The sequence below is a fragment of the Haemaphysalis longicornis genome, unplaced genomic scaffold, assembly GCF_048455015.1.
Source record: "Haemaphysalis longicornis isolate Haplotype H1 unplaced genomic scaffold, Haemaphysalis longicornis Haplotype H1 scaffold_1, whole genome shotgun sequence".
NCBI lineage: Eukaryota > Metazoa > Arthropoda > Arachnida > Ixodida > Ixodidae > Haemaphysalis > Haemaphysalis longicornis.
In genome coordinates this window covers 115,324,143-115,346,629 of record NW_027526203.1, presented here as the reverse complement: position 1 = coordinate 115,346,629, position 22,487 = coordinate 115,324,143, and the positions used below count along the sequence as shown (strand labels likewise).

The 22,487-nt window shown below is 50.7% G+C and overlaps 1 protein-coding gene across 1 annotated transcript in view; it reads right to left on the bottom strand.

Annotated features, from left to right (window-relative positions):
- The window catches only part of LOC144179414 (uncharacterized), a 204,755-nt gene that overhangs the window by 13,657 nt on the left and 168,611 nt on the right, over window positions 1-22,487 (bottom strand). Inside the window, exons 21-25 of the mRNA XM_077707767.1 lie at window positions 21,561-21,872; window positions 18,045-18,323; window positions 17,522-17,687; window positions 14,275-14,411; window positions 12,489-13,130 (exon numbers count right to left, since the gene is read on the bottom strand). Of these exons, the coding sequence (XP_077563893.1) occupies window positions 12,489-13,130; window positions 14,275-14,411; window positions 17,522-17,687; window positions 18,045-18,323; window positions 21,561-21,872 (1,536 nt within the window). The remainder of the gene's footprint in view (window positions 1-12,488; window positions 13,131-14,274; window positions 14,412-17,521; window positions 17,688-18,044; window positions 18,324-21,560; window positions 21,873-22,487) is intronic.

Sequence of the window (22,487 nt, the reverse complement as noted above, 5' to 3'; positions counted from 1 at the left end):
CACGCCAAATATTATTCCTGAAAGCCTTGGGAAAGTCTTTAGAAAGAAATCCGCCTATTGCGCTCGACTTTGTCAATGCGCCACATGATAATGTCGCATGCGGCGCGCTAAAAGGAAAACAAATTTAGCGCTGTGCCTACTTCTGAAATAATAGTTAGTACGTGACGCCTATATTGTGAGTTTCCCCCTCACGTATCACCGCATATTATTATAAATTATATAGATGCTGACTTCTGCCGTCGGTGCAGTCATGAACAACTTACACCGCATTGAAACCGTGACCGCGGCCGGCAGCCGCCGCTCTTCTTTCACCGATGATTAGCGCCACGACTGACGCTGCGGCGGAAAGGGAAACTAACGCCGTCACCGGCGGAGAGGCGCGTTCGGCAGGCCGGACCTAGTTTCCATCGAGCGGCCGTGGCTAGGCGTTGATATAACCTGTTAGGACTTCCGGCTAGTCAGGCGTGTTAGTTAAAAAAAATTCTTTTCGCCCTTTTACCGGCGTCGCAGGGCGAAATCCTTAAATCTGGTTTTGTGTGTTGGTATTAGTAACAGTTATCATCAAAAATCAATTGGATAAATTAACCAGTGAAACATGTATTGGAGGATCCTTTAGGACACCTATTTTGTTCCGAAATGCAGAATCGGTCAAATAGTGTCGGTTAGGGGGAAACCGTAAAAGTACTTCTTAGATATTTGTAAGGGCTACAAATATCAGCAAAGAGCACTTGGATATGTGAACGGATGAGCGAGATAATGACGAATTTACGAAAACAGAATGTTCCCCTTTTCCTTGCTTTGAAGTTGAATTTCGGAAAATCCCGCATTATGAGCGAGAAAAAGGGAAAGGCACGATAACGTACAGATGACGAAGGAACATTGCGAGCAATCCAGAGTCCTCGCACCAAGGGTGGTTCCGCCAACCGTCACTGCTGGAATGGCCAAGAGTGCTCACATTTCTCCTCCCACCGGGGTGGCGCAATTAAAAAAAAAAAAGCGGTCGCATGGCCGCAAGTCAGTGTGGTGTGAGACGTTTCAAGAGCTTCAACCGGGACACATGAACAATTTCGATACAACGGCGACGGCGATCTGCTAGCGGGCCTACTGGTGTTACGTGATAATTAACTGGAGATGGCTCCTCATGACTAGGTACGGAAAAAGAAATCGATGAAGAAATTTCTCGCGAAGTCGGGGCTTAAGCACGGGAGTCCAGAGAAGCACCTCATCGCCAGGACGGAAACGGACGTAGGGATGTGTCGAGCCGTAGCGAGTCTTTCGGGCTCCTTGGTGAGCTTCGGTGGGCAATGCCGGGAAATATGCTAGCCATGAGCAGGTGCATCAAAGGTAATAGGTGTCCAGAAGAACGTTGAGTCGAATGTATAGAAGGGGAACGATCGAAGACGAGAAATATCTAAGTAACCAGTAGTACGCGGCATGGCAGTGTTATAGGCGAATGCAACAAAGTGAAGGATAATGTTCCAGTGGCGATGGTCGGTGCTTATATACATATAAATCATGTCGGATAGATTTCGGTGAAAACGTTCAGGCCGTTTGTTTGGGGACGGTAACCGGAGGTAGTTTTGTAACAATTTCATACGCACGAAGAAGCTCTTGAATGATGAACGAGAGAAAGGAACGGCCGCGGTCACTAAGGAAGATGCGCGGTGCACCATGACGCGGAATGATGTGTAGGATAAAATCAGCCACCTCTGCAGCGGTGAGAGCGTACTTGTGCTGGTCAAGTCCACGGAGAGCCGGACTGCGTAGCCGGCAAGAGTCCATACAAGTCAACTACGACCATCTCGATGGCGCAAACGGACAGGGAAGGGGCTGCAGCAAACCAGCTGGAGGATTTGTCGAGCGCTTGGGATGCTAGCAAGAGCCATACCAGATGAGGTATTTCGCGGCACTTGTTGAGAGACCAGGACTGAAGTAGCTTCTGCGCATTCAGTCGTATATCTTCGCAAAACCAAGGCGCCGAGCTGTGGCATCGTTGTGGCAAGCTTCCAGAATAGACGATGATGATGATGATACCCCCCGCGGTGGCTCAGTGGCTAAGGCGTTGCGCTGCTGAGCACGAGGTCGCGGGTTCGATTCCCGGCCGCGGCGGCCGCTTTTCTGATGGAGGCGAAAAGCAAAAACGCCCGTGTGTACGAGATTTCGGCGCACATTAAAGATCCCCGGGTGGTCAAAATTAATCCGGAGCCCTCCACTACGGCGCGCCTCATCGCCTTCGTTGCGTCGGCGCGTTGAACCCCACAATCAATCAATGATGATGATGATGATGCTTAGTGGCCTCCCCTTTGTAACGGGGTGGCGTTGCACAGCGGCCTTAGTCCCAACGCCGCTGTACAAACACTTTGCCAAAAATTACAAACAAAATAAATAAAAAATATTAATATCAAAATAAAAAGAACATACTTTTGCGAAGTTTTTGTGCTAGTCTGACTTCTTTGTTCACATGTCTTCCCAGATTGTTCTCTGCTCTTTTCCCACCAACATTCTAACCTTCTTTTACTAACCTCTACTGCTGCCCAATTCACTTTTTAGCGCTAACCTGGACTTTTGCACTCCGTTACAATATGTCGCATGGTTTGTGGCTCATTTCCGCAGCCTGCGCATAGTTCTTCCTGTACCGGCTAGCGGATAAGCACGAACGGCAGACTTTTGATCAGAACTCTACCCGCACGATAAAGTACGAGCTGACCGATGCAGTGCGCCTTAACTACAAGCAGGGAGGAGCGCTCCTCGGCAAATACAGGGCTAGAAAACAGCTCATTTTGGGACCTTTTTTAGTCCTGCACATATTATTCGTTTCCTGACTATTCATGCGATCTAGCTATAATATTACTGCGCGAAGGGAACACCCGCAAGCGACTTCACGCAGGGCTCGAGTCACGCTTCCGTTGACAAATAATAATAATAATAAAAGATGTGTACGCTATTTCCGTGGTCGTCCTCGTATCGTCTTTGTGCACAGCAAGTTACACGGCAGTATTTGGGCATATTGGACAACGACAAATGCCGACGTGCGCGTCGCTAACCCCGGGCTATGTATACAGCGGTATCCGGAGATCCGGGAATCCCCCAACATGGCGGAAGCGCACGCGGTTCCCGCAAGAGGGCGCCAGTTTTTGCATAAGGTCCATAGAGCGGCGAATTCCGACCACCCACCCAATCTAAAATCGCGCCCGCACTACTGGTCCCAACCCAATTGGCACCAGTAGGGCGGTCGCGACTTTAAAGTGCGCCTTACAGAAGCCGGAGTTTATGGAGTTGACGACGAGCACGGATATTTGGATGTGACGCGGGCCCGGTGAGATGGTCAACGATGGGTCCACAGCAAGCGTCAACTCTCAGCAGATGTGGCAACTCAGGAAGATCGGCTTCGCGAGAAGGCGTGACAGGTGCCACTGGGATTGCGGTATGCTGGAGCTCCACCTCAACACCAGATGAAGTTGGGGACAATGATCATTGAGACGGGACGTCTGCGTGCGGACGTTTTTTCCCCAGATTTGTATGTGACTGTGAAATCATACTGCTGAAGGCGGAGAACCCAGCGCCCCAGGCGTCCGGACAAATTCTTGAGAAACGACAACCAGCAGAGAGCGTGGTGGTCGGTCACGATAGTGAAATGATGGCCGTAAAGGTATGGGCGGAATTTCTGAATGGCCCAAACCACTGCTGGACACTGTTGTCCTGTAATGGTGTAATTTTGTTCGGCAGTTGTGAGGAAACGACGGGCGTAAGCAGCAACTCTTTTCTAAAGCTGTTTATCACGTGCACAAGGACAGCGCCAACTCTACGGCCGCTGGCTTCCGTGTGAAGTATGGTGGGCCTAGCATTGTCAAAGTTGCGTGGAACTGGCCCGGACGTATGGACGTCTTTAAGCGCTTGAAATTCTCCTTCACACTGGCTTGATCACTCATAAGACGTACCAGATGGCAAAAACTTGTGTACAGGGGAAGAAACGAATGCAGCATTACGCAAGAAACGACGAACGTAAGAAGCCAAATCGAGAAAGCACCGTATATTTTTGGACTGCACGGGACGGGGAATATTCATTACAGCGCAGGTCTTGCCATGTGTGCCAGATCTTGTCCCGCTAGAACAAATTACGGCGCCAATTGATGCAAAACATTGTCCCGAAACTTTCGAATGCCTTTTGAATGCTCCTGATGAGACTTACATTCAAAGATGTGCTCCATTTATATTGAGAGGACCTTGAGGGACAGGTGCAGGAGGACGTTTATTAGGAAGCGTTGCAACCGTCGCGGACCCAGAACCAGCCTCTGATGACGATGATCTTCCCTAGAGGGGAATTGGTCGAATGGTGATGACAATGATTATGACGGGAAGAAGATGAAGCACAGGAGGTTCCCCACAATGTACGACCCGGTCACTGTAAATAGGACGCGATGCTCAGAACGTTCTCACAAATTCCCCCTCCGTGTGAAGGCGGCCTCCTGGCCGCGGTACATCAAGAGGAGCGACGCACGAAAGGCTTGAGTCGTGAGACGTGCACTATTTCTGTGCCACGGTAGCGACGATCCACAGGAGCACTGCACGGAGTGACGCGGTAGTTCACGGGCGAAGTTTCTTCTAAGATGGTGTACGGGCCTGTGAAGCGGTGAAGAAATTTTTCGCAGAGCCCAGGTTTGCGTGTGGGCGTCCACAGTAGCACCTCGTCACCAGGACGGAAGACGACGGTGCGGTGACTGGCGTCGTAGCGGTCCTTGCGATCGCGTTGGCTGGCTGCCGTGTTGAGACTAGCAAGCCGACGGCAGTAGTTGAGGCGGAAGATGAACTCCTCGTGTAACGGGCTGGAGCTATACACAGGAGCACTTAAGACACTGGCGTCCAGCATGAATGAGGGATCGCGGCCGTAGACGAGCAAGAAGGGAGAGTAACCGGTAGTCTTTTGTACTGCAGTGTTGTATGCAAAAGTAACGAATGGTAGAATAGCGTCCCAGTTGGTGTGATCAGGCCGAATGTACATAGAAATCATTTCTGAAAGAGTGCGGTGGAAACGTTCAGTGAGACCGTTGTCTGCGGATGGTAAGCGGAAGTGGTCTTATGAGCTGTGTTTGCAGCACGGAGAACTTCTTCAACAGTGCTGGAGAGAAACGTCTTGCCGCGATCGCTCAAAAGAACACGGGGCGCGCCATGGCGCAACACAATGGTACGCAAGAAGTCTGCTACCTCGGCTGCACAGCCAGAGCGAATGGGCGCTGTTTCGGCGTAACGGGTTAAATGGTCTACGGCTGTTACAATCCACCGAAAGCCGGCAGCCGTGCAAGGCAAAGGTCCGTAGAGATCAATGCCAACAGTGTGGAAGGGCTGCGAAGGGCAAGGGAGCGGCTGTAGAAGTCCGGCCGGCGGAGATGTGGGCTTTTTCCGATGCTGGCAAGATGGGCATGAAGCGATGTAGCGGGCAACGTAGGTGGAGAGGCCAGACCAGAAGAAACGAGAGCGGACGCGGTCGTAAGTTTTGTGGAAGCCGAGGTGACCCGCTGAAGCATCGTCATGAAGGGCTTCTAATATCTGCTGTCGAATAGCGCGCGGTACAACGGGGACCCATCTGTTGCCCGACGAGTGGTGGTTTGAATGGTACAATATACCATTCAAAAACTGAAAGTGCTGAAGCTGCCGACGCGCCCGACTGTTCGGTGGTTGTATTGTGCCGGTAAGCCGGTCGATTATCGTGCGGCAGTATGTGTCTGCTCGTTGAAGAGTAGGCAAATGAGACAGGCCGTCATTAAATGCTGTGTGGTTGACGGGTGCGATAGGGAGGGTGGTAGCGGGTGACGATGACGTGGAAGTCGTAGACGACTCAAGAGGGCACCGCGAAAGTGCGTCCGCGTCGAGGTTCTTTTTCCCGGACTTGTAAGTGACGGTAAAATCATACTCCTGAAGTCGGAGAACCCAGCGTCCGAGGCGCCCAGATAAATTTTTCAGTGTCTGCAACCAGCATAACGCATGGTGGTCAGTCACTACTGTGAAGCGGCGTCCGTAAAGGTATGGTCGGAATTTCTGAACGGCCCAAACCACAGCGAGACATTCCTGCTCAGTGATGGTGTAATTTTTCTCAGATGTACTTAGGGAACGACTGGCGTAAGAAATAACGCGCTCTCGATCTTTGCCATCCGACTGCAGTAGAACAGCGCCAAGGCCGTGGCCACTGGCGTCCGTGTGCAGAATTACAGGTCTGGACTCGTGAAAATGGCAGAGGACCGGCCCAGAGGTCAGCGCGGTCTTCAGCTGTTGGAAAGCTGATTCACAATTGTCTGTCCAGACGAAGGGAGCTCCAGAGTTAAGGAGTGCGTTGAGGGGCGAAGCTATGTCAGCGAAATTCTGGACAAAACGCCGAAAGTAAGACGCCAGACCAAGAAAGCTACGCAGAGATTTTTGCTGCTGGGGCCGTGGGAAGTTAACCACAGCAGAAATCTTGTCTGGGTCGGGTCGAATCCCGTCGTGGCTGACGACGTGTCCGAGAACTTTTATGCTTCGAGAGGCAAAACGGCACTTTTTGGTGTTGAGCTGAAGGCCAGCATTGGCAAGGCATGTTAGCACCTCATCCAGCCGTTTTAAGTGTTCAGAAAAGGTTGAAGAAAATATAACGATATCATCGAGATAACACAGGCACGTTTTCCATTTAAGACCCCGGAGAACAGTATCTATCATGCGCTCGAAAGTTGCGGGAGCGTTACATAGCCCGAAGGGCATCACATTAAACTCATATAGTCCATCAGGGGTGGCAAACGCTGTCTTTTCTTTATCCGCCTCATGCATTGGAATCTGCCAATAACCAGATCGAAGGTCGATACTAGAAAAATATTCCGCTCCTTGTAAACAGTCCAAGGCATCATCGATGCGAGGCATCGGATAAACATCCTTTCGTGTGATTCGATTCAGTGCTCGGTAATCAATACAAAATCGAACGGATCCGTCTTTTTTTCGCACTAAGACAACAGGAGAGGACCAAGGACTGTTTGATGGACGAATAATTTTGCGCTGGAGCATGTCGACGACGTTTTCGTTAATGACTTTTCGCTCAGAAGAAGAGACGCGGTATGGTCGGCGGCGAATAATCTGTGAACCGTCTGTTTCAATTCGATGAGTGGTTACGGATGTTTGACCGAGTGTGGTACTCTGAGAATCGAATATCGACTTGTGCCTTTGTAGGAGGTCCAGCAAAGAATTGGCTTGGTCTGGTGAGAGGTCGGAGCTGATAGTGGCAGATAAAGCAGGGCGTGGCGGGTCAGAGGGCGAATTCGAAACTGACGAAATACAGCAGAGGGGAACAATAAAGACAGCTTCAGACTGAGCAGTGGTAGCGATAGTAGTGCCTTGCCGTAAGAGGATTGCCTCAGGGCTAGTGTTCATGGCAACGAGCGCGGCAGATCCTTGCGTAAAGCGCACAAGACAGGTGGCTATTACAATACCTCGTGGGAGAAGCCGAGAGCAGGGCACGATGAGCACGTCACCATCAGAACACTTTCCACCATGAACAAAAATTGTCGTCTCATATCCAGGGCTCAGAATGTAATCCGCACTAGCCACCAAACACTGCTCTTGGACATCCGAACTTTCTATACGGTCTGTAGCGGTGATTTCAATGTCCGGGTACTGGCAGGAGATGACAGCGTTGGCGGATGAGAGAAAGTCCCACCCTAAAATGAGTTCGTGAGTGCAACTGGACAAGACCGCGCACTGGACGTGGTGCCGAATTCCCTCAATCAATACACGTACTGTACAGTATCCGGATGGTTCGAACACAACTTGGTTAGCACCGCAACTTGGTTAGCACAACTTGGTTAGCACAGGATCGAGGTCAACCTCCACCACTTGAGAGGACCTTGAGGGACAGGTGCAGGAGGACGTTTATTAGGAAGCGTTGCAACCGTCGCGGACCCAGAACCAGCCTCTGATGACGATGATCTTCCCAAGAGGGGAATTGGTCGAATGGTGATGAGAATGATTATGACGGGAAGAAGATGAAGCACAGGAGGTTGCCCACAATGTACGACCCGGTCACTGTAAATAGGACGCGATGCTCAGAACGTTCTCACAAAATGTATAGCGCAGTGTTTGTGCGCCATTGTCGCTAATAATGTAGTTTGTTTGTAGCTGTACCGGCTTTCTTTTCTTTCTTTATTTCCCCTGTCTGCGATTTCTACATAAGTGCTGTACAGAGGGCAACAGCCTTGTCTATAACACATGTTTCGTACTTATACCTTATCTTGCCTCGACCAAAAAGCATTTGAAGAAAACTATTGTGTCATTCTGAAATCTTGACCATATATATTGACCTCAACGTTTGTTGTGGAAAGTTTGAGCCTGCAGTTTTGAGAGGTAACCAGTTGAAGTTGAACTCAGTGTTATAGACAAGGGTGTTGCGCACTGTACGTGTGTTTGTAGCTTGTAATTTTTTTGTTTTCTGTGATATGCATAGGCGTGCTTGAATTATATATGATTTAACTTTTGTATGCGACATTTTTCTTTTTTTCTCCCAGTGTGAGAACTTGAACAGTTTAATTTGTCATGAAAGAATCTCGCGACCTTTTTAATTTTTTTCACATATCGTCTCTTGATGTCTATGTTTTCTGAATGCATTTATTCATGTTTTATAACAGCTCTGTAGCAACCTTCTAATCGGGGGTGGGAGCATTGTCAAGCTGCGAATAAAACTTTTTCTATGGCCTCGTCATGTTTCCTTTTTGCAAACGTGAACTAAAGCGTCTATGTCTATGTCGACGGGCTATATTCCCTCTTTGGCCCAATACCGTAATGGTCTCGCTTGCAAAGCCGAATTTCTTTGCATTGAGCTGAATCCCCGAGCAGGAAAGGCCCTCTAAGGCTTAATCCAGATGATTCAGGTTCTCAGAGGCCGGAAAGATAACAGTATCGTCGTGGTAGCACAAGCACGTTTTCCACTTTGAGTCACAGAGCACACTGTCCATCATTCGTTCAAACGCGGCCGAGGGATTGAACAGCCCTAACGGCGTCACATTGAATACACAGAGGCCGTCGGGAGTGGCGAACGCCGTATTCTCTTTGTCCGACTCATGCAGCAGGACTTGCCAGTGAAGGCCGATCCAATCGACGGACCCAGTTCGCGGTCCGAACCAGCGCAACGCGCATCCGCACGGCGGCCGGCTGAGCGGACCGCGAATGGCCGACCATCTGAACTCTAAAACAAGAAGGTTGAACACAGGCGCTGTTTGGCCGCAACAACATGTTGAAACGCACAAACCTGAACGAAACGTTTTATCCCCACGATAACCGCCACACACCCGCATGTATGTCGGGCATGCGCGCTCACGCAGCCGCCGGCGTCGTTCGCACGAAGGCGACACGACGAGCAGCGACGACGGGGCGACCCCGGCTGCAAATACGCTCGCCACCGCTTGCTGGAACAAAACTCTTCCCGCAAATAAAGTTTCACATGCCTGAAGCAATGTTATCATGACGGCTAGCATTGCACTAGTAAGAGTCATACAAGTCAGGGATTATGTATGCGTCGCGATTGCAAGCCTATAGTCTACTGTCTACCCAACCGGCGGGTGCATGATTCACAGGCTTTTTCGAGCGCTTCGAAACAGGCGCGTTGCCTGCGCCGATCTCTATTGGCCCAACTGGACCCGGCTCTGCCCATCATAGAGTTTCCAGACCAGTCTGCTTGATATCGCGGTCCGCCGTCGAAATTGCGGACCCAAAAGCCTCGGCGAATTGTTGAAACGGGAGGGCAGCGGTCCTGCACGATCCAACGGCGGTTCGCGCGATCTGGTGACGTCCTATCACGGGGTGCACGGACCGCGGTCCAGGGGCGATATTCCAGAAGCCCCGAGTTCCGCCTACTCCCGAGTTTCCAGCTGCTTGGGTTGTGAAAGTAGTGACAGTAGAGCATCCGGTACACCTCGAGCGAAACGGCCGGAAGCGCGCAGCACACCTGACATATTCAGCGCGCTGTATTGGGGCCGCTCACGTTGATAAAGTACGGCCTGTGCTATCTTCCGCATACAGCACCATCTAAAATCGATCTGCAATACTGATTCCCTAGCATAAACTAGATAACCCCACCACTACTTTGAAATCGCCAGTCCGGATGTTCGCCACGCCCGGTGTGGGGCGGTCCGTTTTTGTCGGTGTTCTGTTCTTCCACAGAATTATGTTTGCTACGTGGCTTGAGGGTAGCCCCAGTGCAGCTCTGCGCAAGCACAAACCAAGTAAGCCAAGGGGCCCACTGGAGCGAACGGAACGCGCCCTGCTCCCGACCATCGATTCTTTTGTTTGCGGCTTAGTTGAATGCGCACGGCGGGCGCTTATCAGGAATCGTCCCGTATCAAGAGCGTGTTTGAGCATTGGCGAGTGCGTTTTAGACGTTAAAGTTGTGTAATTTGTCATGCACTGTGTTTTCACGGTGTATGAAGAAGGCTCCCGTGGGAAAATCGTGTCGTCTCGGCCTCTCCTATCGGGTCGGACAAGAGTGAACTCCAGTTCGGACCGAACACCTCCGTGATTGAGGCTGACGGTGGCCTAGGGACTTCATTTTTGTTTGGTGCGAAGTTCTTGTGTCTGCTAGCGGGCATCAAATGACGACTTCGTTACGACGTTACGCCAACACAAAGTTGTCGCCATGGGTGGGTGTGACTTGGTCGCTACGCCGCACCCACGAATGGGCTGGGTGTGTTTGACTAACATTAGAAGTTGGAGGAAACTCGGGCAGGGTTTTGCACGGCCGAGTTGAACTAGGGAAGCCCGTGGTGGCCGCTGCTGCGGCGGGGTTTATTTTTGTGGTCGCCGTAGCAGGGATATTTCTACCCCGACCAGTCTTTTAAACGAAGGAAGAATTTCGAGGTGGTTTTTATATCTCAAAACTCGGACCTTCTGGAATAGCACTCCAGGCCATCCTGTGGCCCTAATCGAAGTGCGGGAGGACCAGCGGAGATAATAGAGAGTTTTAGTTTGGCGTTTTTACGCTCCGCTCCGCTCCGGGTAGCCCCGCTAAGATGCAGCGGAGCAGCGAGCGATTTTCTCGTTTTAGTTACGCGTAATCCGCAGCGGACCGGTCCTTTCGGACTAGCAGCGCCGTCTGACCTAGTTCGGCGTAATGAAACAGAACGGAAAACCATTTCGCCACTTCAACAAAGTAAAACCAGTACGTATAGCTTATTTTTTAATTAAGTATTGACACATGCAATCGTATTGCGTTACTGGTCAATTACAATGAATGAAAATAAATTTTCGACTTGACGATAGCCACACAATAGCCAACAAAGTTGCGTTCCAGATCCATTTGAATCCTTTTTGACGGCAACGATCCAACGCGGCGTTTTGTCGCAGTGAACTTGAATAGTTCTGTGTAGTTTTTAAATCGGTTCGCAGTCGCCATTTCTCGCAGCAAGCACAAGCCCTCGTCGATGCAGAACCGCTTTCGCGGTTTGCACGTCAAACAAGAGCCTGAAGCCGCGGCGCTCGTCGCAGGCGTGGCAGCCATCTTACAATAAGCAAAGTCGTCGCACGCGCGCGAGAGGGCGCCCGCATCGCCCCGCCGCGCTAGCGGAGCGAGCCGCGACGGTCCGCTGAGGCTGCGTTTTAGCGGACCGTGCTTCTCGCTCCGCTAGCCCGCTTAGCCACTAAGCGGAGAGCGCATGCGCAGTCGCACTCCCGCTCCGCTTAGCTGCTGAGCGGAGCGTAAAAACGCCAAACTAAAACTCTCTAATGCATGGTGCGTCTTACATGCAGCATTGTCGGTGCCTCTCGGCTAGAATGTGGTGCAGCGTTTCCTACGGTCCCAACCTTGTCCGTTCCTGACCGACCGGCATTGCTCTAAAGTTCGAAATAGTAGAATAGCGTTGTTGGTACCGCATATCCTACAACACGAATTGGCGCAGGTTTCTCTGGAAGTAACCATCACGCGAACGTGCCTACTGAAACACTTTGACCGAACGGACATATGAGGAGTAAGCCGGTAGTATACTACGAGGCACCACATTTCCAACGAGAACTCCAGCTCAATCCTTTGAGCCCTCCGGTGTTATTCAATGCACCATTTCGGTGTGCACGTGCGATAAGCTTCACCCTCCGGCATTAGCTCAGTCCCCTCTGCGGTGAAAAAGCGTGGGTTCTGAGGGAAATAGGCGTGCTACAGCAAAAGTTGTGGTGGTATCGTTATTTAGACATTTGTTAATTGTTATCGTGAAGACATTTGTTAATTTTTAGAACCGCGGCTGTCCGTAAAAGCTGGTTGTGGGGTGAGCGCTGCACGGTCTAGCATGTCTCGCCTTTGGTGGCTGCCGCCTGAACGTTTTCATGTAGAATAGGTAGAATAGGGTTTGCCTATTCCAGAGTCTTGATATTACATGCTCTTTCATAAATGGCTGCGAAGGGAACTGTGGCCCGTGCAGCCATTATAATTCAGGAAGAAAGCTCGCAACCGGGTGGCTGGGTGGACACAGAGGCCTTCGTGAAGCGCATGCACTCACGCCTTCCTGCAGCTGGCGGTGGTTGTGCCCACGGCATTCCGGGATGGTGTTGGGGCCCGCCCTCCGGTGGTTCTCTCAGCGGCGGGCGGTGCCCAAAGTGCCCCCCGTCTCCGTGGTGAGGAGGAGGCTGGTGTCCCGGCCGGTATCCGCCCTGCGATTCCGGCGGTGGTGGCGGGTACACGGCGGGTGGCTGCTGCGGTGGCGCGTAGCGAGGAGGCGACGGTGGCGGCGCGTAGTGCGAGGGCGGCGCGTAGTGTCCCGGTGGTGGCTGCCAGCTACCGCCCACCGAGTGAGATGGTGGCGGATAGTGTCCCGAAGGCGGGTACCCGCCACCGATCGGATGTGAGGCTGGCGGTGACGGATGGTGCCAGGGTGGCTGCCGTAAGAAGCGCGGGTCCTGGTACTCCGTCGGTGGTTTGGGTGGCGGGTAAGGTGGCGATTTGTGGTGGCGAGGGACGATGGACTCATCGCCGCCACGTCCCATGGGCCTGTGCTCGGGGTCCACCACGAAAGGCCCATCCGGTTGCCTTCCCGCGTCCGCGCAACCTTTCTGGCGCCCTTTGATCAAGAAGTCGGAAGCGCGGCCTCCCGACCGGGTGTGGTAATAGAGGTACATCTCTGGTCCTTCGAAGTCGTAGCTACCTGCGAGAGCCAGCGGAAGGATGCATGTGAAACCTGTGTCGTACATCAGAAAAGCGAAACGGGCCACATGACGGACGACAGTTCCGACAATTGCACTGTGAAACCTCCAATTATATTCATTTTTCTTTAAGAAAGAACAAGAAATATGCAAAATTTCGCGAGACAGCTTCCATGTAGATAAAAAGCCCATAAAATTCCTTCATACCTTGCAACTGAGCCCCCCAAAGAATCTAAACCGCAGTGCTTAGAATAACGGCGTTTGATAGAAACCATGGCTATTTTGATTGATTGATTGATTGACTGATTGATTGATTGTGGAGTTTAACAAGCTGACGCAACGCAGGCGATGAGGCGCGCCGCAGTGGAGGGCTCCGAATTAATTTTGACCACCTGGGGATCTTTAACGTGCGCCGAAATCTCGAACACACGGGCGTTTTTGCTTTTCGCCTGCATCAGAAAAGCGGTCGCTGCGGCCGGGAATCGAACCCGCGAGATATATATATATATATATATATATATATATATATATATATATATATATATATATATATATATATATATATATATATATATATATATATATATATATATATATATATATATACATACATATACATATACGTGGCGATGGTCAATGTCATAAAGCCGTTATTCAACGCCGCATGGTGCCATTCCTGATCTCTTATGTACTTTCAATACTAGAGATTTTTACTTTTGGGCTGCCGACTGTATAGAGCAACGCGCCCCAGAATAGGCTCGCGATTAGGATGTGAACCGGAGCATTAAAAGTCTTACCACGTTCAGCTAAACGATAACCGCTACAACACACTCATGCAAGCTCCTGAATCAAGAAGGGCCTCCTACGCTCGCAGTCTGAGAGCTGTTAACGTTTGAGCTGCAGATCTCAGCGGGCCCCTAGCTGTCGCGCACTGCAAAATAGCTTAAATGGACGGAATGGTCACTGCGACGCGGACACATACGGCCCCTGCCGCTGGAAAATTTCTTCTGTGGCAAGCATCTATTTTCACCCAGCAATTGTGAGATATGCAGTATCCCACTTTCGGCTTAAGAATAAGCAAGCACACTTTGTATGCCGACAGTGTTTTTCACCGACTCCCAGCGTAGCGCCGTAGCGAGCACTCACGCGTGGAGTAGTGGTCCAGCCTGCCGCATATCTGGACGTCCTGGACGCGGAACTGGTCCTGGCTGCAGTCCACATCGAAACGAACGAACAGCAGCTCTAGGCGACACTTGTCCGTGCCGTGGCGGCGCACGATGAACCTGCACCCACATCACACTTCTCACGACACGTGGCACGGCGGTGTCCGTGCATCTTTTACTGCCTCTCTCTCGCATTTGGTAGAGAACACGGTAACCCTTTTTGAAAGCCTCGTGGGAACGGCCGTGTACGGCACAGCGTTGTGTGGGTCGTAATACTGCGTCGAACACGTTATACATGCATGAGAATTCCGGACAATAAATATGACCGTGCGAAAACAAGGTTTGAGAAGAAGACTCAAGAAACCAGACAATTAATCTAAACGTTCGCAATCGCAGACTCATGCATGCACGTTTCTTCCCGTTCATTTATACCATTCTGGTTCTTGTGCACGGCGCGAATTCCCAGTTTCAAAGAAAAGAACAGATTGCGTGCGCGGTATGGCTATGTGGGGCACGTCATATGAATACACTTCAAACGTGCGATGATTTCATGCGCTATGTATACAAAACGGAAAAATTTTGGCCCGTCTGTCACTCGATTGAACCACCGGAGAAAAATCGGGGGAAGAAATGCTGAATACGAAGTGTCTGCAATAAACACCATTCCAAACTATGGACACTGCTGTTGTGGCTCTTACATGTTAACGTGATTCGGCGCAAAGAAAACCTCAGGTATACCTGAGCCAATATTTGGGTGCATAACCGAAAGTACCAATGATTTCGTATTAAGACTGCACGCTGTATTGGTTTTTAGGGAAGGAAAACGCGTTTAAAACAGTGCCGAAGTGAGGCGAGCTAACAACAGCCAGCACTACAACCGAAGATGTCGGGTCACAGAAACTAAAGTTCCCGACAGATGGTGCGGGAGCCAGACAACGCTGGAAAACTGCATTGAATTGGCGAACCTTCATTGCATCACCAATTAGAGGAGTGGGAGTGGAGGGGAACCGCGTAGGGGGCGGGAGGACGGGGAGAGAGGGAAAGGCGTTACGTGGCAGGGGTTTGCAGGGAAGGAAGCAGGCGCGCGTATAATTTCCCCCTTTGGCCACGGGCCATTTTATCAGGTTGCCTCTTCTGGAGCCGCATCTCGTCTATCCACCCAGCCTATCGAAATATTCAAATACCAGGAAGCAATAAACCTTAAACCTAGGCCTTCGTTTTAAGCAGCCCCTGTGTCATTAGATGGCCTTTCCTGTGCTACGAAAGCAATAAGAATGTCGGGCGAAATACATTTTAGCGGAGTCATTATTTTGAGGAGCAGCCAACTAGCGCGTTAATGCTTTGAATGTGCCTCATTTTCTTTCTCTTCAAACCGCCTTCCAACAATAGGTTGTTTGTGGCGTTGCGGGATTTTTCAAATATTTCATAAGTAACGTATACATGCTTCGGTAATGCAGGGAACACGTGAACGGGGTGTCATTCAGTGGCGCGTCGAAATTGGCCTCTTCGTAGGAAGGGGGACAGGCATAACAAAAAAAAAAAACTGTGGTTGATTCCTCTGTCAGAGGAATCGGTAAAACACGAAAGTGAAATGTGCAGCGAAATCTGCGGCTGAGCATGATTTGCGGGTCGGCGGCTGTCTTGGTGGTGTGCTTAGTGAGCGACGTCCTGCTGGCGGGTCGCTTCGGCAAAGGTGTACTGGCGCCATTTTCGTGACGGATATGGCGTCACTGAAATCTTGGTGTATCCCGGCATAAAAAACTTTCGTGTTAAAATATAACACCCGAAAACAAACAACCCTAAGTATAACGTACTCTTCAGTTCTAAAGGTTGTTTCCCCGCAAGAAGACTCTGTGTGCAGGGGTGCACCCTTTACAGGTCGCTTGCTTCGTTGTACTGGCGTCACTTCCGTGACGGATGTGACGTCAGAGAAATCTTTGCGTACCGGGAATAAAACACTTTCGTGTTAGAAATTGGTGTAGGGGAATGCGGCATGTTCTGAAGGGTTACTAGGGCCAGCTCAGAAGGCGACAGCCTAGCGCCTCATCTCTCTGCAGGAAAGCTGTGTTACTGCAGCTGGGGAAAACTCATACGTAGTAAATTGTCACAATTCATAAAGCTTGCCTCCATGCCGTATACGACACAGGGAGCTAGCGACAGTTTTTTTCCCGCAGTAGAGAATCGAGGGCAGATTATTCGATGGCAGATGAGGGCAGAATGTGATTTATAGACACACGCATAGCGAAAGTCAGGCACGACGGTGAATCGTCCCAACCTATTATGAAATTGAAACTTGGTGTAAACGCTACGTTAATTTTTCATTTCATTTCTTGAAGCCGTAAAGGCCCGGAGGCATTACATAAGGCCGGGCAAAACAATGTTTGAGAAGCGCTTTATCACAAAAAGGAAGAGAAAAGAGAAAAAAAGGTGTACGAAAAAACAATGTAAACAACGCTCAGAAAGAAGCAATATTCAAAATTTACAGCCAGAAAAAAATGCAAGCAAGCGGTACACATGGCTAAGAATTATTAGTAACAGGGTTCCTAGTAAAACCTTCTTTCTCTAATGAATTGTCCGTTTTTCGAGGAAGGACTTGCGGTCGAAGCAATACTGTTCCACATCGTCGGAAAAAAATAATCCTTCATCACAGGAGTGCGGCAACGAATCTGCGTGATTGGTCTGGTGTGGTTGAGGCGCGGAGAGATTCTAGGCGGGATGTGTAGTCGAGGGTGTCTTGCTATTGGGTGATAGCATGCAGAGACGCGAGATGACACAGCGTGATTCGAGACCCGGAAGGTTGAGTGTTTATTCAATTCAGTGATGCTGGTTTTACGCAAGTAGTTTGACATGATGAAGCTTGAAGCGTGGTTGTGGATGGAATCTAATTTACGCTCATACGCATGAGTTCCATGTGCAAGTGCACGCGCTGTTTGTTTGCTGTCTCAAAGTTTGTTTGCTGTCTCAAAGGGCTTTAAGTAATTGCTACTGGGGCTTTCCTGACCCTTTATTGCTACCCCTCGGAGCTGTTATTACAGGCTTTCAAGCTCTGGCTCTCAGAGTCGATACAAGTGGAGTAACGCAATAATTATGAAAATTATGCGTGTAAGCACGCTTACTGTTGAGATATGTAAGCTCAGCATGCTTATCCCAGTTTGGTGTCAGAGTGATGATTTATCTATAAGAAATGTTTCTCCATTCGGATTCGCATTTGGTGTGGCACGTATGCTGACCTGCAGTCGAGGTCTCCGGTACCAAGGTCGGAGCTTCGCAATTCGAAGTATGGCTCATTGAAAGCTCTATCACACTGGGCCCGGCCAGGTCCAGATAACAAAGGCGGTGACGGGTAAATCGAAGGAGGACCGAGAGGAGCTGCTCCCAGACTTGGAGGGGCGCCACCTGCGGAGCAGTGAAGAAACAGAGGCAGGCAAGAGATGGATCACGACAATGGAGCCCCGCGGGCAGAGAAAAAACAAAACAACAAAATGCACGTTTAGAGCCTATGCGCTTCGAGCAATATTCTAGAGTTGGCTTTCCGAAAGTGTTGCTGCTCAACTGATTACTCTCTTGTGCCGTGGCATGGTGCTTTTGAGAACAGTTCCCGAGGAGCTCGTCGCTTCACGCGTCCTGTGATGCGCCATCTGTGCATCAGATTGTGTTTGAAAATGAATGTTCGGGCAAAACAAATGAATAGTAGGATGCATGTCACTTCACCTGCAATGTTCAAGCATGTGCCTTACTGCTAGGAACGCTTACCCGGCAGGCCCCGAGATGGTGGATAGAAGGCGGGTTCTCCAGACGGTGCAAACATGGCCGGCCCCAGGGGGTGGCCACCTGGTGGTGGCGCCGCTCCCAGGGCCGGGTGGTGTGGGTGGATGCACGGCGCACCGGATTTGTCATACTGCGGGCTCCCGTCGCTGCCACCTTCGGCTCCGCAGGCCACTTGGCGCACGCGCAGCATGAAGCCCCGGTTTTCCACTGCCTCGTTCGAGTGAAACCGGAACGCGGTCTGGAAGTCCCGCAGCGGCACTTGCTCTGCACACGCGAGCACAGTGAGACACACCACGCACACTATATGGGGAAATAAAAGTTGCCTATTATTGCAAACGCGTCGGGTGTGCATAGGAAAAAATCCCCCCCCCCCCCCCACTCTCCCCCGGATCCGGACGAAGTTGACGGCTTTCTTCAACAGGCAAATTATAACTTCATTTCGGTTTACTGCGGGCGGAGTTATTATAGTGGCAACCTACTAAACGTATTTTCCAGAGGGAAATCCTCCGAACGACAACGTATGACGGCAGGGCTCTTTGCAAAAACGAGCACCACCATTTCTAATTTCTTTGCTAACGCAGCGGGCCACTGTCCAAAGTATCATGACCGTGAGTGCGCTGTGTATACTAAATATTTTGTTCAATCACCGCAGCAAACAGGACACCACCGAAATGCGCTGGGAACGAGACAGAGCTTCAATATCGACACGATTTGGGTAATGATCTCACATTCCGAAAATTCCCGACATCCATTGTGCAGCGCTGCCAGACTATGTCTATCTGTGTTCAATACCAAGAACGTTCCCAGAAATTTCTTTAAAAATGGGGTAAACAGTGGGAGCGTACAAAGTGATCAAGTCCTTGCGGCATTGAACAAACCAAGTAGCGGATTAGCAAAATGAAACTACAGCAATTTCCAGTCTCTACTTCGAAGTCGGGGAAAGGGGCACTTGCCTTGCCCCACCATGCGGACGTCTGCATTACACTCCCATCCTTTATTAAGTTCAAGGTTACCCACTTACCATGAATTCTTAAACACGGTAAGCCATTGGAAAGCGTACGTTATCGGGCTAAAAAAAAAAACGTCATGCAGCCGCGCCCGGGGTGGCGCGCTGTACCCAGCACTGTTCATGTCCACAATAATAATAAAGAATAAACGATAGCAACAAAGGATGGGATTTAGCCTCGTTTTAATGTTTTCGTTACTGGTCTCCCTCGCCGAAGATCTCTAGCCTAAACGAACGACACCAACGTAGCAGGAAAAATATCGTCAGTAGATTCTTTTCGGTCGGTTTTTTTCTCTCTCTCATCAGAGAAAAAAAATGGCTGACAATTATTATACTCCCAAATGCGAAATTTGATCGCAGCTCTAACTGCAGCGTCTTCTCGGTGACGGCGCATAGCTGCTGCGTTTTAGAAAGTGATCGCGCCATTAACGACCACAGGACGGCGCACGCAACTATGGCTCTCTCTCGCAGCGCATTGCCTACGCCAAGCATGTCTCACGCGGCCTCGGTATACCGCCCTTCCTATCACACTTTCCCCTTACTTTCCTCCTCCGCTTTCCTGCTCGCTCTACCTCGCCTATTTTCGGTGTCCTCTTCGTCAGCTCGGTTACACCAAGGCCGACTGCGACGCGGAGCTACAAGAGGAGGCGCTTAAAAGCTGCTCTCTAACTCTCTAAAAGTAGATAAACCACGCAAGTAGACCAAAATTTGTACTGGATGCGTTATTGGTTTTTCGCTGTGTAAGGGATGTCTAGAGACCGGCTATTACGCAAATGCCAATTTTATTCCTTGCGTTCCTATCGCCCCACTTTGATATATGATAATAAATGAGAGGTTAAGGGCTATTGTGGTGTTTCAGTGCGCAGCACTTTGCTGCCCGCTACTGTAGTTTGACGGCGCCGTGTGACTTGTTACCGAGCGAACGAAGGGGACACCGAAGACGGAAAGAAAATGGAGGAGGAAAGTGTGGCGAAAGTGTGCGTGGGAGGGCATTATGCCGAGGCCGCGCCGGATGCGTGGGTGAAAACCACCCTTGGCGTCTAGTGACGCCCGAGAAAGGAAAGGCAAAACCAGGGATCCATGAAAGCGGGGCGTCTTGTTATTTCAAGTTCGCAAAAGGCACAGAAGCCCAGTACGCGCTGCGTGCTGCACGTACTTCGGTCCTTCCGGTCCTTCGTCGTTCTCCTCGTTGCGTGGCTCATCCGAACTACCTGACATTTGCGCGGGAGGTTCAAACACGACTCGCGATAACATGCTCGGCGGCGCCGCGGCGCGCTGCGAGATAACGGCGGAGTAGCGCGCGCCGCCGTGCGCTCGCTGATGACGCGATCGCTTCCTCAGACACAGCAGCTATCCGCCTTGACCGAGAAGACTGCAGTTCGCGCTGCGCGCAAAGTTCGTATTGGGGAGTATCGTAATCGCCAGCCATTTTTATAATACCTATAAATGCCTATTTCTTCTGTTGGTGTATAAATGCCTATAAGTGCCTATAAATGCCTATTTCCAAAATCGGCGCCTATATGAAGATTATTTAGCTTCAACTTTGGCTTTTCAGTGCAGTTTGAGATCATGATACGATTAAGGTTTTGAATGGTGCTTGCGTGTGCGAGTGTGTGTGCGTGCGCATGTGAGTGCGTGTGTGTGTGTGTGTGTGTGTGTGTGTGTGTGTGTGTGTGTGTGTGTGTGTGTGTGTGTGTGTGCGTGTGTGCGTGCGTGCGTGCGTGCGTGCGTGCGTGCGTGCGTGCGTGCGTGCGTGCGTGCGTGCGTGCGTGCGTGCGTGCGTGCGTGCGTGCGTGCGTGCGTGCGTGCGTGCGTGCGTGCGTGCGTGCGTGCGTGCGTGCGTGCGTGCGTGCGTGTGTGTGTGTGTGTGTGTGTGTGTGTGTGTGTGTGTGTGTGTGTGTGTGTGTGTGTGTGTGTGTGTGTGTGTGTGTGTGTGTGTGTGTGTGTGTGTGTGTGTTGAACAAGGTGGAATTTAAATAAAAGGAAATCTCGAGAACATTTTGCAGCACAAGAGCAAGCTTGGACGCGCACTGGGAGAAATGATGGAAATCGAATAGCACTATCCGGTACTCCGTACTGCCTTTTTATAAGGATTCAAAAAGAATAATGACAAAAGCTTTGCCATTCTCAAGTTCGGTCCCTTCGGTCTACACCCATATACTATCGAATGAGTTTGAATAGTCATGTATAGTCATTTACTTTTTTTTGTTGTTTGGAAAGCGGAATACGCCAGTCGACGCTGGTCAAACGTTCTGGCAACAGCCAATTTGCAAGTCCTGCGTTTCTTCGGCCCCACGGCCGGCACATGTCCAACGGACGTCAGCGTGGGACAGTCACGGCCACCTACGGTCACAAAGGGGGAAATTCTACGTTTACTGTCATCCTGTCTCTAACGACCCTTCACCCGCGCTGGCTGCCAGCGATATGTTCCGGCAAAATAACCCGTGTCGCCGATACATGACGCGTGTGCTGTTATAGTATACAAATGTGCTCACTGGTTTTCCCAGCGGGCACCTGGCCGCATATCTTGTGTCCTCCCAGCTCGAGGTAGTCGTTGTGACAGCCCGGGCTGTACTCCAGCTCGAAGGCGTCGAAGGTGACCAGGAGGCCGCAGACGGCGTCGCTGTGCCTCCGGATGAAGTAGCGGCAGTCGAGGCCCGGCCTGTACACCCCCGGGTGGCCCGGGCTCTCGATCTCGAACTCCTCGAGTGCGTACAGCCGGTCGCAGCTGGGCTGCTGGTGCTGTTGGCGCCTGGTGGCCACGTCTGGATGCGGAGGCCCACCACCGGCCAGCTGGGGAGGCCGGCCTGGGCGCATTCCATGGCTTGTGTTATTGGCGTCGTAGTTGAGACGCATAACATAGGTTGTTGCGCTACAATAATGGCACACCCCGATGCCTTAGCCGTCGGCTGTGCTAGAGGATTGTTGCAGCGAATCAGCTACAGTTAGGTCCCCGCGTCGTGTGTGCAAAGAAAAACTATGCAGTGTTACATACCCGCAGAGCAGCGCGTTCCTAAAGTGGTGTATTGGCTTACGGTCTGGCTTTACGTTCGCATTACGCTTTAAGCTCTAACGACCTTAAAGGGACACTAAAGGGTGTATTAAATTTTGTTTTGACTGAAAGATCATACATCTCATAGCTCTCTCGTCTCTTGTTCGACGAGCAACGATGTTTTATTGGCTGAGAAATAAGTAAATAAAGGTAGATTTTCTGTCTCCCGTTTACCTTGTACTTTTCGTGCCGTAGCCCCTGCGTCACAAAGTAGGTTCGCGGCATCGGTGCGGTCTACAGAATAAACGGTTGGCGCTACGCGCATTTACGCTGGCAACGGTAGCTTTTACGCCTCCAAGTCATGTCCGACTCCGGCAACGGTTCTCTGACCGCGCAGGCTGGCTTTGCCTTTTATGATTTGTCACCGATG